The 17,468-nt window shown below is 42.8% G+C and overlaps 1 protein-coding gene across 4 annotated transcripts in view; it reads left to right on the forward strand.

The window, feature by feature from the left end:
- The window catches only part of LOC106085694 (Ca(2+)/calmodulin-responsive adenylate cyclase), a 374,401-nt gene that overhangs the window by 347,013 nt on the left and 9,920 nt on the right, over window positions 1-17,468 (forward strand). For all 4 annotated transcript variants that reach the window (XR_009398222.1, XM_059368290.1, XM_059368291.1 and 1 more), the window contains 7 exons: window positions 3,382-3,528; window positions 3,604-3,688; window positions 3,750-3,884; window positions 3,949-4,123; window positions 4,272-5,142; window positions 5,254-5,682; window positions 16,102-17,399. Coding sequence is in view for 3 of the 4 variants with exons in the window: in XM_059368290.1 (XP_059224273.1) it covers window positions 3,382-3,528; window positions 3,604-3,688; window positions 3,750-3,884; window positions 3,949-4,123; window positions 4,272-5,142; window positions 5,254-5,682; window positions 16,102-17,399 (3,140 nt within the window). In the remaining variant the exon portion in view is untranslated. The remainder of the gene's footprint in view (window positions 1-3,381; window positions 3,529-3,603; window positions 3,689-3,749; window positions 3,885-3,948; window positions 4,124-4,271; window positions 5,143-5,253; window positions 5,683-16,101; window positions 17,400-17,468) is intronic.

Here is a 17,468-nt window from a genome sequence, read left to right on the forward strand (position 1 = left end):
GCGAAAGGGTCTTGCATATGACTAGGCTAGATCAAGTAGTCTCAATGTTAACCCAGAGAAGATTGAAATATGCCTGTTCACAAGGAAGACGAAGGTGGACCAATTTAACGCACCACATTTCCTCAATAAGACTATTTCGATATCTGACAAGGTCAAATACTTAGGTGTGATTTTGGATAGAAAACTGAATCGGAAGTGAAACATTCAGGAGCATACTGAGAAGGCTCACAGGTGTTGGGCACTATGTAGAAGAGCCGTAGGCACGATATGGGGCCTGAATCTGAGGATAGTCCACTGGCTCTATGGCGATGAGGACCACGCCCACTAGGGCACTGGAGACTATTCTAGATATCTAACCCATTGACATACAGATTTAGTTTGAGGCATACACTGCGGCTTTCAGACTTAAGGCGATGGGAGAATGAATTGACAATAGGAGCAGCTCATACCATCGCGGTATAATCGAGGCGACGATAAGAAACCTGGAAGGAAGGGAAGAGGTTTCTAATCGGATACTTGAGACGACACTTGAGGTCGAGTGCGTGGCACTGCTGCCAGCGGCACAGTCTTGGATTGACGGAACCCTAGTATTGCCATCTGGAAATCATATTACATGGATCGATCAAAGCTAGAGGACAGAAATGGCCTAGGGGTCTACATTGAGAACCCAAGGACAGAAAACTGTTTTATATTGCCTGACCAAAATACGCTCTTGCAGGCGGAGATCCGGACGATCACGGAATGCGTGAGGTGGTTTGGTGCTAAGGTGAGGACGACGAGTGTGAACATCTTTACGAACAGCAAAATGTTCGTAGGCACGAAATGGGGCCTGATCTGAGGATAGTCCACTGGCTCTACAGGAGCTTAATAAGATCAATACCTACTTTCGCCTCAGTAGCTTGGTAGACTTCTATGGAGAAAAAGTGCATTATAAGGACCATACAACAGGATCAGAGAAAATGTTTTGTTGGCATGGGCGGAGCGATGAGGACCACTATTCTTAATATCCGATCCATTGATATACAAATTAAGAGTGAGGCAGCCACTGCGGCAATGAAACTTAAGGCAGTAGAAGAGTGGATTGAGAATGGGAGCAGATCATACCATCGCGGTATAATAGAGGATATCTGAGGTGAATCTTGAGGTCGAGTGCGAGGCACTGCTGCCATCGACACAGTCTTGGATTGACGGAACCCTAGTATTGTCATCTAAAAGATCATGTTACACGGATGGATCAGAGGTAGAGGACAGAGTAGGCCTGGGGGTCTACATTGAAAACCCAAGGACTGAGATCTGTTTTAGACTGCCTGACCAAAATACGGTCCTGCAGGCGGAGATCCGGCCGATTACGGAACGCGTGGTGCTAACGCGAGCACGTCGAGTGTGAACATCTTTACGAACAGTACAATGGCCATAAGGACAATAACAACCAGGACGCTAAGGTCACGAACAGTCTTGCAGTGTAAGAAGGAGATAAACGCCTTCTCTGAGGATGGCAAAATCCGCATCGTTTGGGTGCCGGGCCACAACGGAGTAAGGGAGAATGACAAAGCAGACGATTTGGCAGTGAAGGCCAGAGAACTGCCGTCAATAAACTTGGTTAACTCGAAGCCTTTCGGGACGACGCAGTCTGATTTAAGGGCGTGGGCGACGAATGTGCATGAAACCCTGTGGAACAGCGAAGCGGTCGGTGGGGCGGCGAAAATCCTATGGGGGGATCCAGAACGTGAGAAGACGAGGCTATTACTGAAAGGAAGTAAGAGGAGGTCAGTAAAACTATTAGCATCATGACGGGACACATAGGACTACGAGCTCACTTATGTAAAATCGGTGCGACAAGTAATAGCATATGTAGGGCATGCGGGGAAGATGATGAGACGTTATAGCATTTCAAGTCTAACAGAAATTTTGTACAAAATGTTTGTTATGGCTTCCAACTATTGTGATAAGTTTGGCCTTAATCGGTTCATAACCTGATATAGCTCACATGTAAACCGATCTCGGATCTTGACTTCTTGAGCCTCTAGCGCAGACAGTTTTTACCCCATTTGGCTAAAAACTTGCCAAAGTGATTCCTCTTATGACTGTAAATATGATTTGAATCCATCTGTGCTAAATATGATATGAATCCATCCATAACCAGATATAGGTCCCATATAAACTGATCTCCCGATTTTAGTTCTTAAGCCTATAGCCCGGCCGACACGGGATAACTATGAGCACCACACACAGGCTGGAACTTTGAGCTCCGACTTGTGTCGTGTCCACTGTTATCACGGGAAGCTTAGCTGAAAGCTACCGGGCGCGTCTACAGGCTACGGATGGTGGAAAGCTCTGTTTTTATGCGGAGTAGCTGCAAATGCGGCCGCAGGCAGTCAGCAATTTTCAAGAGGAGAGTCTCAGTGAGGAGTGCTACCTGACTCCTCTTAATTTAATACTGAGTGCCAATGATACTCGAGATGACAAGGCGAGTTATTGGTGCCTTCAAATAACCAATGGCCAACATCAGCGTCTGTTCCCAGGATAGGGGCGGCTGGAGGCGAGCGTCAGATTTTGGAGCAAGCGGCTCGCCACAACGAGGGATACATGTGCAATACCATAAAACCCATGCGGTTGGGGCGCTGGGACAGTAACCCGCTCCGTGAAAACTATGAGAAACAAAGGAATAGTAAAAACGGACCCACCCCCACGTTGAGGACCCACGCAAGCGAAAAAAGGACCATGATTTGCGGATCTGCACCTGGAATGTCCGCACTCTTTATAGAGAAGGTGCAGCGTACGCGCTGGCGGATGTATTAGAGAAGTACAAGGCAGATATTACCGCCTTACAGCAAGTGCGATGGACTGGGAATGGCGTCACTACAACACCAAACGGTGACGACTATAGCTGCCATAACGCGAGGCATGAATTTGGGTGAGGATTTGTGGTTTGTCGGAGATTGAAACACTTTGTCTTCAGCTTTTCTCCAAATTCTTCAACATGAGAAACCAAATTGATCACGTTGTGATAGATGGAAGGCATTCATCCAGCGTGTTAGATGTACGATCGATCCATGGAGCGAATATAGATTCGGATCATTACCTTGTTGTAGCAAAGGTTCGCACCCGTTTGAACATGGCGAGGAAAGTACGATCTGACACTGCACGGAAGCTGGACATTGAAAAGCTGCAAACATAACAAATGGCAGTGGCATACTCCACTCGACTGACCCAACTGCTTGATGAAAGCACTCCTTGTTCCGATGATATAATGGCACAGTGGCAAACTATTGCCCACTCCATGGAAAATGCCACGAAATCCGTACTTGGCCTAGCCGAACTTAGCACTAATTTGACTCTCAAATACTTTCTCTTAATTTTTCTCTATTTTTCTATTTAAAGGAGCTCTACCATCAAAGCTATGCCAAAGTGGGTGTCATATTTGCCAGTGTACCGAACTTCCATGAATTCTATACGGAAATGGATGGTTCCGATCAAGGCCTAGAATGTTTGCGTTTGCTAAATGAGATCATAGCTGATTTTGATGAAGTAAGTGCTCGTTCCTTGAGCCGAATCACAAAGCCAACTGAACATAAATGTAATTCTCTAATTATCCAATTCCAGTTATTGAAAGAGGAACGTTTTCTGGGCATTGATAAAATCAAAACTGTTGGCAGTACTTATATGGCTGTCGTGGGTTTAATACCAGGTATTTGGCACTTTAAATGGCGTCGTAACTCTATGACAACCTATTTTGCCTCTTCTTTTAGAATACAAAATCAATGCAAGTGATCAAAATTCCATAAGACGTCACATGACTGCCCTTGTGGAGTATGTTAAGGCAATGCGTTTATCTTTACAGGAGATCAACAGTCATTCCTATAATAATTTTATGTTAAGAGTTGGTAAGTATGGCCATAGATGGGCCTTATGGTGTTTCAGTTAATATATCTTCTCTCACTTTCTTAGGTATCAACATAGGACCTGTGGTAGCTGGAGTCATAGGAGCTCGTAAACCCCAATATGATATATGGGGTAATACGGTGAATGTGGCCAGCCGCATGGATTCCACTGGTATACCGGGTTATACACAAGTGACCCAAGAGGTTGTGGACAGCCTTCAAGGATCACATTTTGAGTTCAAGTAAGTGGTGGAAAGGAAGAGCTAACCCTAAGAAATTGATTTTTATTAAATGGCCTATTGGAGTGGTGTTCCAAAAATCCAAATCTCTTTTTAAACCTTTGCTTCATTAATTTAATTTTCTCTTCTGCCCCCTTTTCTCCACACCCAGATGCCGTGGCACCATCAAGGTCAAGGGCAAAGGTGATATGATCACCTATTTCCTAAATGACAATGCCAACAATGCCCTCAATGGTGAGGTACGCAATGCCATGATTGGCAATCGTCCCATAACTAATTCTGGCTTTGGCCAACCAACGCCACCGCAACAAACCCAGTTGCAGTCCACCGATTACTATCAGAAGCAGACACAATTCAATCAGGATGACAACTATCATCTGAATATGAACTCGGAAACGTACAATGTGAAAAAGGACAATTTCGGTTATATGGAACAGCAGGAGGCCACCACCAATCTCATTATGAAGCATTCGAATGAGGAGCAACAATTGTTGTTGCAACACATGCAGCCGCAACATCATCAGCATCACTTGCAGCAACAACAACAGCAAAGAATGAATAGCAAATTGCAGAAGCAGCCATTTTTGATGAATGGCGGTTTGCCCAATATACACGAGAATGGCCATGGCGAGAACAATGGAAATGAGCATGGCAATGGTTTCAATGGCAGCGCAGGATATCAGGCGCAGCAGCAGCAGCAACATCAACGTAATCAATCGTCTAGTTCTATGAGCAGCATGGGTCTAAATCCTAATACCATGGCACAGCAATCCCTACAGACAGGTCCTCAGCATCCGCCTCTACCACCTCTACCGAATTCATCGTCATTGTCAGCCAATTCCGGTGTTCCTCCAACATCCGCCTACCACCAACAACACAACAACCTACACAACCACCAACTTCCAACACCTCAAACGCAACCACAACCTCCAACACAACCTCAACCAAACGCATCATCATCATCATCATCACAACAAGTTGCATCGTGTGCGGTGCCATCATCCTCCTTGACAGCATCATCGGTAATGTTCCGTGAACAATTTAATATTATTGAAAATCCTAGCAATAAGCGCCTCCAATTCAGTAATTATAATAATACTCCTCCTACTCTCTCACAAACAAACCACCATCAGCATCAGCAACAGCATGATCCCTACGCTCCGCTGGAGAATTTCAATAATCTTGTGTATGGGGCGGCTGGTAATGGTAAACGCGAACGTGATCTGCATGTCACCTCACAGAATACATCCGCATCCAATTATCATCATTATTTGTATCAGCAACACCAACAACAGCAACAACATAACAATGGCCTCCACCACCACCACCACCAGAACAGTAACAATTCAAACCATCATCCGCCTAACAATTTTCTCAATCATCACAATAACAAAATGCATCACAATTTCAATAACCCAAATGCGTCGACATCGCTCTCCTCGTCGCCATTGTTGTCCTCCTCCGCGCATCACAACAATGCCAACAACAGTGGCAGTCATTACATCAATTACAATAATTGTCGCGAAAGTGAACCGTTGTTGCATGCCACCCAAGTGGCCAAGGTGAGTTCCTCCTCCTCCTACTCCCATATTCCAGACCATGATGATGAAGATGACGAAGATGATGATGAAAACGAAGACTGTAGTCATGATAACGAAGACGACGACGAGTACTTGGGCCCCGAAGAGTATCTGTTATGAGGAGAGCCCATTTTCTCACTTGTATAGTAGTGTGTTCTGTAGTAGTGTTCCTTAATGGTTATCCATCCCACCTTGGGTCCTAGTTCTGAAAATCGGATATACTCACAAAAAAAAACTGGTGTTGGATTTTCTATGTTTTTAGCTAAGAATCTGTGTGAAATTTTAGCTCACTTTTTTTAGTTTTGGTGTATGTCCTGGTGTGACCTCCTGACCGGAAACGGTAAAAGCAGAAATTCCTTATGTTCTCCCATCACCATTTAAGTGTTAATGTTAGAAATGTTCTGGTTCGACTGCCTTAAATATGTTTGCTTGGTAGCATTTCCGTTTTTTTTTTTTCATTTATTCCTTGATGAATGATGCTGCATATTTTTCGTCCTTTAAAGAAATCTGGTATCTAAAAGCGATTACTGTTTCGCTTATTTTGTCAAAATCGTTTACAACATCTGATGAAGTAAATCCTAGCCGCTATGAAATATGGCGGACTTATCTGTATAGACATGAGCTTCAACATAGCCCCACAAAAAAAAAGACCAAATGGGTTATATCGCACGATCTAGGTGGCCAATTGACCGGTCCCCAACGTGAAATGAAATGTTCACCGAACTTGCCCCTCAATAAGTCTATTGCCACGCGTGCTGTGTGGCATGCGGCGCCGTCTTGTTGTAACCACTTGTCATGCAAGTTAAGCTCTTGCATTTTGGGCAGAAAAAAAGTTGCCCAAATAGCGCTCATCATTCACAGTTACTTTACGATTCGCATCATCTTTGAAGAAGTACGACCCAATGATGCCACCAGCCCATAAACCACACCAAACTGATTTTTTCTGGATGCATTGATAGCTCTTGCAATGCAATGCTTCTGGCTGATCTTCACTCCAAAATCGACAATTCTGCTTATTTACGTACTCATTGAGCCAAAAATGAGCTTTGTCGCTGAACACAATTTTTTCGATAAAAAAAAAGTGGATCTTCAGTCAACTTTCCAAGAGCCCATTCGCCAAAAATTCTGCGTTGCGGTAAGTCGTTCGGCTTCAATTCTTGCACCAGCTTTATTTTGAAAGGCCTTACACCTAACTCCTTCCGTTGTTGAATAACAGAGGCCCAATTGCTGCGAACGGCGACGAATCGATAATTGATGGTCATCATTAACACTGGCCGATTCAGCTGTGATATTTTCTTCAGTTCGCACTCTACGTAAGAGTGTTGGTGGTTTAATGACCAACAATGTAAATTTGGTGCGAAATTTAGTCACCATAGCGCGAATAGCAACTTCGGTGAGCCGATTAAACTGCCCTTAAAATGGAAGAAGCGGGTGATGAACTTTCTTAACCCTGCACGCATTTTGATAAAAAAAAAATTCAATAATTTGCAAGCGTTGTTCGTTTGTAAGACGATTCCTGATTAAATTACAGACCAAACTGAAGATGTTTGACAGTAAAACAAAACACGAAACGTGCGAAAGCTGTTTAAACCAGTGTTGCCAAACATATAATAGCTAAAAAATCACCCTTTATTTAACAATATTACATACAAAGCGGCGTTCAAAATTTGGAAACTGTGATGTAATATAAATTTAGTTTAAACGGGCCCGTATTGGCCCATTGTGCAAAAAATACAAATTTGCCCTTGAAAGAAACAGGGGCAAACTTTTCACATATCAATTAGTGCTGTCCGATTCAAGTTTAAGCTCAATGATAAGAGACCTCCTTTTCATAGCGCAGTCCGAAGGCGTGCCCCAGTGCGACACCTCTTTGTGGAGTAGATTTCACATGGCTGCCATATCAAAGGGTACAGTACCCCAAATGCCGCCAGCATTAGGAGAGGATAATCACCGTTGACAATTTTTCTGATGTTGGCAATGGCATAGGAAATGCTCCAATGTCTCATCATCAACTCACTTGCATAAGTGAGTCCTCTCACGAATCACCCTAACGGATTTTCGCCGTCCTAACGACTGTTTCATTGTACCACAGTGTTTAATGTGCGTCCCACGCCCACTCCCTTAAATCGGACTGCGTAGACCCGAAAGGCTTCGGGTTAACCAAGTTTATCGACGGCAGTCGTCTGACGTTCACTGCTAAATCGTCTGCCCTTTCATTCCCCCTTACTCCGTTATGGCCCGGCACTCAAACGATGCGGATTGTGCCAACCTCAGAGAAGGAGTTAATCTCCTTCTTACACTGCTAGACTGTTGCTATCACTTGCCGCAAAGATTTTGCATAAATGAGTACTCTCACGGATCACCCTAAAGGATTTTCGCCGTCCTAACGACTGTTTCATTATACCACAGTGTTTCATGTGCGTCCCACGCCCTCTCCCTTAAATCGGACTACGTTGACCCGAAAGTATTCGGGTTAACCAAGTTTATCGTCGACAGTTCACTGGCCTTCACTGCTAAATCGTCTGCCCTTTCATTCCCCCTTACTCCGTTAGGGCCCGACACTCAAACGATGTGAATTGTGCCAACCTCATAGAAGGAGTTAATCTCCTTCTTACACTGCAAGACTGTTCGTGACCTTACCCTCCTGGTTGTTATTGCCCTTATGGTGTTTTTGCTGTCCGTAAAGATGTTTATACTCGACGTCCTCGCTTGAGGTGGTTGGTACTACCACCTCATGTATTCCATAATCGCCCGGATCTCCGCCTTCAGGACCGTATTATTGTCAGGCAGTCTAAAACAGATCTCAGTCCTTGGGTTATCAATGTAGACCCCCAGGGCCACTCCGTCTTCTAGCTTTGATCCATCCGCAATACTAGGGTTCCGCCAGTCCAAGACTGTGCCGCTGGCAGCAGTGCCTCGCACACGACTTCAAGTATCGTCTCAGGTGTCTGATCGGAAACCTATTTCCTTCCTTCCAGGTTTCCTATCGTCGCCTCAATTATACCGCGATGGTATGAGCTGCTCCCATCCTCAATCCATTCTCCCATCGCCTTACGTCTCATATCCGCAGTGGCTGCCTCACATTTAATCTGTATGTCAATGGTTCGAATATCTTGAATAGTCTCCAGTGCCCTAGTGGGCGTGGTCCCCATTGCTCCGCCTGTGCCAAGACAACATATACTCTAAACCTGTTGTATGGTCCTTATGTTGTACTTTTTCTCCATAGCAGTCCACCAAACTACTGAGGCGTAAGTCAGTATTGGTCTAATCAAGCTTCTGTAGAGCCAATGGACTATCCTCTAATTCAGGCCCCATTTCTCCCCAAAGTATAAAGTTAACCATGACATAAACAAAGTATGTGCCCTATAGTGTTCTCCTGATCCTCACCAGGATAGGCATCTAGGGGATCAAATCCGGAGATCGATTTATTTGGGTACTTTATATATTTATGAACCTATCTTTTTGGGATTTGGCGTGGGTATTGGTGGGCCTTAGTGTACTATATGTTCCAAATTTCAGCCAAACCGGATGAAAATTAAAACTTCTAGTGGCTCAAGAAGTCAAAACCGGGGATCGTTTTATATGGGGGCTACTTCAGTTCTTCAACCGATTCGGATCATATTTGACACAGATTTTGGAAGACGAAACAGAAGTCTTGGCGCCGAATCTCAGTCAAATCCAATGAAAATAATGGCTTCTAGGGTCTCAAGAAACCATAATCGGGGTTCAGTTTATATGGGGAATATATCCGTTCAGATATTTGTAGTCATAACGGAAGCTCTTGTGGAAAAGTCAGCCAAATCGGACGAAAATTAAAGCTTCTAGGGGATCAAGAGGTCAAAATGGAGGATCGGTTTATAGGAGGGATATATCAGTTCTTGGACCGATTCGAATCATATTCCGCGTAGATGTTGGAAATCATAACGGAAATTCTTGTGCCAAATTTCAGCCAAATCGGACGAAAAGTAACGTTTCTAGGGGCTCAGGAAGTCAAAGGATCGGGGATTTATCAGTTCCTAAACCGATTCGGAATATATTTGGCATGGATATTGGAAGTTGGAACAGAAGTCTTTGTGCTAAATTTCAGCCAAATCGGTCGAAAATTAGGGACTCAAGAAATCAAAATCGAGGATCGGTTTACATGAGGGATTTATCAGTTCTTAAGCCGATTCGGATCATTCTTGACACAGATGTTGGAAGTCATAAACGAAGTTGTCGCGCCAAATATCAGCCAAATCGGATTAAAATTTGGGCTTCTAGGGGCTCAAGAAGTCAAAATTGTGGATCGGTTTATGTGGAGAATATATCAGTTCTTAGACCGATTCGGATCATATTTGGTGCAGATATTGGAAATTATAAACGAAGTTCCCGTTCCAAATTGCAGCTAAATCGAATGAAAACCCAAGGGGTCTAGGTACTCAAGAAGTCAAAATAAGGGATCGGTTTATATAGAGAATATATCCGTTCTTAGACCGATTCGGAACTTAACAGAAGTCTTTATGCTAAATTAAAGCCAAATCGGATAAAAATTGAGGCTTCTAGAGGCTTAAGAAGTCAAAATCGGGAATCGGTTTTTATGAGGGATATATCAGTTCTTAGTATGGTCTTGGCACTCTGATGATCCGATCCGAATCGGTCTATAACCAGATATAGCTCCCATATTTATGCAGAATCCATGGTGGTGGGTTCCCAAGATTCGGCCCGGCCGAACTTAGCACGCCTTTACTTGTTAGTATTTAGAACGCACGACAAGCCGATTACTGGCATAGGGCGGTTTAATATCCGCACCCTTTCTTATACCCTCCACCGTAGGATGGGGGGTATACTAATTTGGTCATTCCGTTTGTAACACCTCGAAATGTGCATCTAAGGCCCCATAAAGTATATATAGTCTTGATCGTCATGACATTTTAAGTCGAACTAGCCATGTCCGTCCGTCCGTCCATCCGTCTGACCGTCCGTCTGTCTGTCAGTCCGTCTGTCTGTCCGTCCGTCCATCCGTCTGTCTATCGAAAGCACGCTAACTTTCGAAGGAGTAAAGCTAGCCGCTTGAAATTTTGTACAAATACTTCTTATTAGGGTAGGTCAGTTGGGATTGTAAATGGACTATATCGGTCCATAACCTGATATAGCTGCCATATAAACCGATCTGGGATCTTGACTTCTTGAGCCACTAAAGGACGCAATTATTATCCGATTAGGCTGAAATTTTGCATGAGGTGTTTTATTATGATTTCCAATAACTGTAATGAGTATGATTTTAATCGGTCCATAACCTGATATAGCTGCCATATAAACCGATCTGGGGTCTTGACTTCTTGAGCCTCTAAGGGGAGCAATTTCTATCCGATTTGGGTGAAATTTCGCATGAGGTATTTTATTATGACTTCCAACAACTGTGCTGAGTATGATTTTAATCGGTCCATAACCTGATATAGCTGCCATATAAACCGATCTGGGGTCTTGACTTCTTGAGCCTCTAAGGGGAGCAATTCCTATCCGATTTGGGTGAAATTTCGCATGAGGTGTTTTATTATGACTTCCAACAACTGTGCTGAGTATGATTTTAATCGGTCCATAACCTGATATAGCTGCCATATAAACCGATCTGGGGTCTTGACTTCTTGAGCCTCTAAGGGGAGCAATTCCTATCCGATTTGGGTGAAATTTAGCATGAGGTGTTTTATTATGACTTCCAACAACTGTGCTGAGTATGATTGAAATCGGTCCATAGCCTGATAGAGCTGCCATATAAACCGATCTGGTGTCTTGACTTCTTGAGCCACTAGAGGACGCAATTATTATCCGATTAGGCTGAAATTTTGCATGAGGTGTTTTATTATGATTTCCAATAACTGTGATGAGTATGATTTTAATCGGTCCATAACCTGATATAGCTGCCATATAAACCGATATGGGGTCTTGACTTCTTGAGCCTCTACAGGGTGCAATTCCTATCCGATTTGGCTGAAATTTGGCATGAAATGTTTTATTATGACTTCTAACAACTGTACTAAGAATGGTGCCAATCGGTCTATAACCTGATATAGCTGCCATATAAACCGATCTGGGGTCTTGACTTCTTGAGCCTCTACAGGGAGCAATTCCTATCCGATTTGGCTGAAATTTTGAATGAGGTGTTTTGTTATGATTTCCAACAACTGTGCTGAGTATGATTGAAATCGGTCCATAATCTGATATAGCTGCCATATAAACCGATATGGGGTCTTGACTTCTTGAGCCTCTACAGGGTGCAATTCCTATCCGATTTGGCTGAAATTTGGCATGAAATGTTTTATTATGACTTCCAACAACTGTGCTGAGTATGGTTCAAATCGGTTTATAACCTGATATAGCTGCCATATAAACCGATCTGGGGTCTTGACTTCTTGAACCACTAGAGGGCGCAATTATTATCCGATTTAGCTGAGACTTTGTACAACGGCTTCTCTTATGACCTTTAACATACATGTCGAATATGGCATGAATCGGTTTATAGCCTAATGCAGCTCCCCTATAAACCCATCTACCTATTTTACTTCTTCAGCCCCTAAAGTGCGCAATTCTTACAATGACTTCTACTATGGTCTCCAATATTCAGTTCAATTATGGTCCGAAATGAACCATAACTTAATATTGTTCCAATAACAAAGCTATTCTTTTCTTATATCCTTTGATTGCCTAAAAAGAGATACCATGGCAAGAGCTCGACAAATGCGATCCATGGTGGAGGGAATATAAGATTCGGCCCGGCCGAACTTAATACGCTGTAGCTGGTTTTTTATTTATCTACGGGCCTTTAATCCATTTGCACCAAGCTCCATATTAGTTTGGGACATATTTGTATAATAAAAGCCATATTAATTCTGATTTCTGCATGTGGACAAGCTTGGCATCTTTTTGTTTTATATAACGTCATTTTTAATATTTCCTTATAAGGATTTTAATGCTTTAGCATAATTCAAAACAAGATCGTTTTAAAGCTTGCTGGACGTTTTAAAACTTTAGGGCACTTTAAAAAAGATGATAAGGAGCCACAGCATTGATAATTTTTAGATTTTGGAAAAATATTTTGCGCTTATTTTTCTTTTTACCTCAAATCATTTTGTGATTTCAACAAAATATTGCCTAGTTTTAGACCATTGCCATTTCATTAAGGAACAGGGGCAAACTTTGTGCATATAAATGAGTGCTGTCCGATTCAAGTTTTGAGGTCAATGATAAGGGCCCTCCTTTTCATAGTCGAGTGCTCTTTGGAGAGGAGTTTTTACATGGCTCCCATATCATTTTTGTACCCTCCACCATAGGATGGGGGTGTACTAATTTCGTCATTCTGTTTGTAACGTCTTGAAATATGCGTCTAAGACCCCAGAAAGTATATATATTCTTGATCCTAGTGACATTTTAAGTCCGTCCGTCTGTCCATCCGTCTGTCCGTCGAAAGCACGCTAACTTTTGAAGGAGTAGAGCTAGCTGCTTGAAATTTTGCACAAATACTTCTTATTGGTGTAGGCCGGTTGGGATTGTAAATGGGCAAAATCGGTCCATGTTTTGATATAGCTGCCATATAAACCGATCTCGGGTCTTGACTTCTTGAGCCTCTAGAGGGCGCAATTCTCATCCAATTTGACTGAAATTTTGCACATAGTGTTTTGATATCGCGTCCAACAACAACTGGTTCAAATCGGTCCATAACCTGATATAGCTGCTATATAAACCGATCTTGGGTCTTGACTTCTTGAGCCTCTAGAGGGCGCAATTCTCATCCAATTTGACTGAAATTTTGCACATAGTGTTTTGATATCGCGTCCAACAACAACTGGTTCAAATCGGTCCATAACCTGATATTGCTGCTATATAAACCGATCATGGGTCTTGACTTCTTGAGCCTCTAGAAGGCGCAATTCTCATCCAATTTGACTGAAATTTTGCACATAGTGTTTTGATATCATTTCCAACAACAACTGGTTCAAATCGGTCCATAATCTGATATAGCTGCTATATAAGCCGATCTTGGGTCTTGACTTCTTGAGCCTCTAGAGGGCGCAATACTCATCCAATTTGAATGAAATTTTGCACATAGTGTTTTGATATCGTTTCCAATAACTGTGCGAAGTATGGTCCAAATCGGTTTATACCCTGATATAGCTTCCATATAAACCGATCTGGGATCTTGAGTTCTCTAGAGCGCAATTCTCATCCAATTTGACTAAAATTTTGAACATAGTGTTTTGATATCGCGTCCAACAACAACTGGTTCAAATCGGTCCATAACCTGATGTAGCTATATAAACCGATCTTGGGTCTTGACTTCTTAAGCTTTTAGAAGGCGCAATTCCTATCCGATTTGGCTGTAATTTTGCACGTGGTGTTTTGGTATCACTTCCAACATTTATGCGAAGTATGGTCCAAATCGGTCCATACCCCGATATAGCTGCCATATAAACCAATCTGGGATCTTGAGTTCTTGAGCTCTCTAGTGCGCAATTCTCATCCGATTTGCCTGAAGTTTTGCACATAGTGTTTTGATATCACTTCCAACAACTGTGCGCAGTATGGTTCAAATCGGTCTATACCCTGATATAGCTGCCATATAAATTGATCTGGGATCTTGAGTTCTTGAGCTCTCTAGAGCGCAAGCCTCATCCGATTTGGCACAGATTTTGTACAACGGCTACTCCCATGGCCTTCAAAATACGTGTGCAATATGCATAATACTATTGGGTTGCCCAAAAAGTAATTGCGGATTTTTTAAAAGAAAGTAAATACATTTTTGATAAAACTTAGAATGAACTTTAATCAAATATACTTTTTTAGACTTTTTTTCTAAAGCAAGCTAAAAGTAACAGCTGATAACTAACAGAAGAAAGAATGCAATTACAGAGTCACAAGCTGTGAAAAAATTTGTCAACGCCGACTATATGAAAAATCCGCAATTACTTTTTGGGCAACCCAAAATAACTTGATATAGCTCCTCTTCCGTCCTTATTCATTATTCTTTGTTTGGCTAAAAACAGATACTGCGCAAAGAACTCGACAGATGCGATCCATGGTGGATGGTATATAAGATTCGGCCCCGCCGAACTTAGCACGCTCTTATTTGTATCAAATGACATAGTTCCTCACAAATGTCAGCAGTATTATGAGGGAATAACCACCGCTGAAAAATTTTTTCTGGTGTTCTCGCCAGGATTCGAACTTTAAGCGCTACGTTGGTCATCAGGCAAAAAGTAAGTCAAGATGTGTTTCTGTTTATAGAACTGACTTAAATATCGACTATTTCTAAGGCACTGCTCTCTTCTTTAGTCGACTTCGCCGTACTGACTTTGTTTCTGAATTTGATATGGTTCTTAAAATTATTTTTATTTATTAAACAAGACGAAGACAAAAACGTACTTCCAACCACTTCCACAACACCGACCATTTTCTTGCTTTGGTATCTTGGGCTCACGGATGTTATATTAACCTCTTTTCAAAAGATATGGCAAAGACGGCTGTTGTGCAGTATCTCTACCGGTTTCCATAGAATTTCTGATATGTCATTCTGGTCAGGATGTTAAATCACCACCAAAAGTTTATTGCATCACATGTGCCTTTGTGAAACTAGCCCAGAAGATATTATTCATATATTAAGTTATGTCCATAGATGTGTTTGACATAAATTTTACATTTTTCTATCATAAAAAAACAAACATTATTGCCTGCGATTATTGCAGGCTAAATATATATCGAATATTCTGCTTAGAATATTCGATGTATATTTAGGGACCCTTCCATTAAATTTTTTTCTCTTACTTAACTGAAGTCTAATTTGGAACTTCTTATTGTTTTTTTTTTTTTTTTGCCTATTAGAAACTAAAGTCATTCGCTTATATGTCTTTTGTGTGTTATTTACTTATTACCTAGTTATCATATCTGCATACTTAGTTATCTATCATTACTAACGGTGGACTGGCTTTATAATTTTTGTAAATAATCTCCTTATTTGTATGTTTCTTTCTATGCTCTCTATTTAAAAACAAACAAAAACCAAAAATAATCCATACATCCATCTATCCAATCCATTTGCATGGTGACCATGATTGATGCAAATGCTACCACCATTAATCCTCATGGCTCGCTCTCTATATAACTCTGTCTCTGTGTCTGTCTCCATACATATGATGAACGTTTATGTGTGTCTACTACTATGTAACCTCTAACTGCTATGAACATGGTGGGTGCTCCTTCATCACCATCATCCATACGTTTAACAAACACCCTCAACAACAAAAACTCTATATGCCAATCAACTCTTTGTGTATGTGCGTGTGTGGTGCCTTGACAATGTCCAACCCCCCCCACCAAAAAAAAAAAAAAAAACACAACATGTGCTAACCCAACTTAAACATCAAACCAAAGATTATGTCCATGCAACATCATCAGCAATTGCATCACACACCCACTAAATATGAACCGCCTCGTTATATGTGCCCCAGTAATGTATTTGTACAACAACAGCAACAGATCCAACACCAAATCCAACAATACCAACAACAACAACAACAACAGCAACAGACGCAAACGAAACAGCTACAACAGTATCCTCTGTACTCCCAACAACCCCAGCCCCCACTACCAGCCCTACCACCCAAACCTGCCACATTAACAACGAGTCTAAAACAGAGTACCCCTCTTCTACGCTCCTACATGAAGCCACTACCGAAACTACCGAACGAACTGGAAGAGAGTCGTGAAATGTCTTCCACCGACGATCTCAGCTCCCGACCACACTCGCCCTCTATGAGCTCTTCGGACGAAAGCTATTCGAAGACCACAGAAGGCGAAGGTGAAGAAGATTCGCCCCATCGTCTAACAACAACAACAGCAACAGCATCAGCAGCCAATGGCCACCATCTGCAGGGGCGCAATGGCAGTACGGCCCTGCAATGGTTATACCCCTGTGACATACAGGTCGATCCGACCTCCCCCATCATTGATATGTCCAATCTGAAGGACTTTGAGGTCAGCTCCACGACCGAGAGTCAGGGCCAGTATACCACCACCACCCAGAATAAGGGTGACTCATGCAACAGTTTCGAATATCAGGATCGTCTGGCCTTGAATCAGAAGCAGGCGAATGCCACATCCAATCCAACATCGGGAGGCAGCAGTGGTGGCAATCCGAGTGCCACCACAAAATCACCATTTGAGAGGGAATTGCAAAGACTTTTAAACGAATCGTCGAGAGCTCGAGGCCTGGCCGCCACAGGCAACCATAATTCGGCGGCCGCGACGGCCTCTTCGTCTACGGGGGGCAATGTCACCTCGGGTTCGCTGGGCCATGGCGATGGTGGGGGCAATACCACCAGCAACAGCAGCAGTCGCAACAACATAGACATCAGTTTCTCGGGCAGCAATAGTAAGTTAAGTTCGAATGGCTTAAATGTGGCCGCCGGTTTCGGGGGCAGCGGTAGTTTGGGCAGTAATGGCAACTTGAGCGGCAGTACTCCCCTCAGCGGCAACAACAACATGAAGAATGTCACCACGGCCATGGCGGCCACCATATTGGATGAGCTAAACTCACCGACCAGCGGACAGAGGCAGGGCGGCTCCAAGATACCAGTGAGCACAAGCTTTATGATTGCCAAGCATCCAGTGGGTCTAGAGGCTATCAAGGAGATAACCCGCAACAAAAATCCCTCAGAATCCAGTCAAATGTAAGTAGTGGACCCACACATTTTTGTTAGGCCTTTTTTTTAACCCCTCTCTCTCTCACACACTCTTTT

Source organism: Stomoxys calcitrans, chromosome 4 (assembly GCF_963082655.1).
Source record: "Stomoxys calcitrans chromosome 4, idStoCalc2.1, whole genome shotgun sequence".
Classification (NCBI taxonomy): domain Eukaryota; kingdom Metazoa; phylum Arthropoda; class Insecta; order Diptera; family Muscidae; genus Stomoxys; species Stomoxys calcitrans.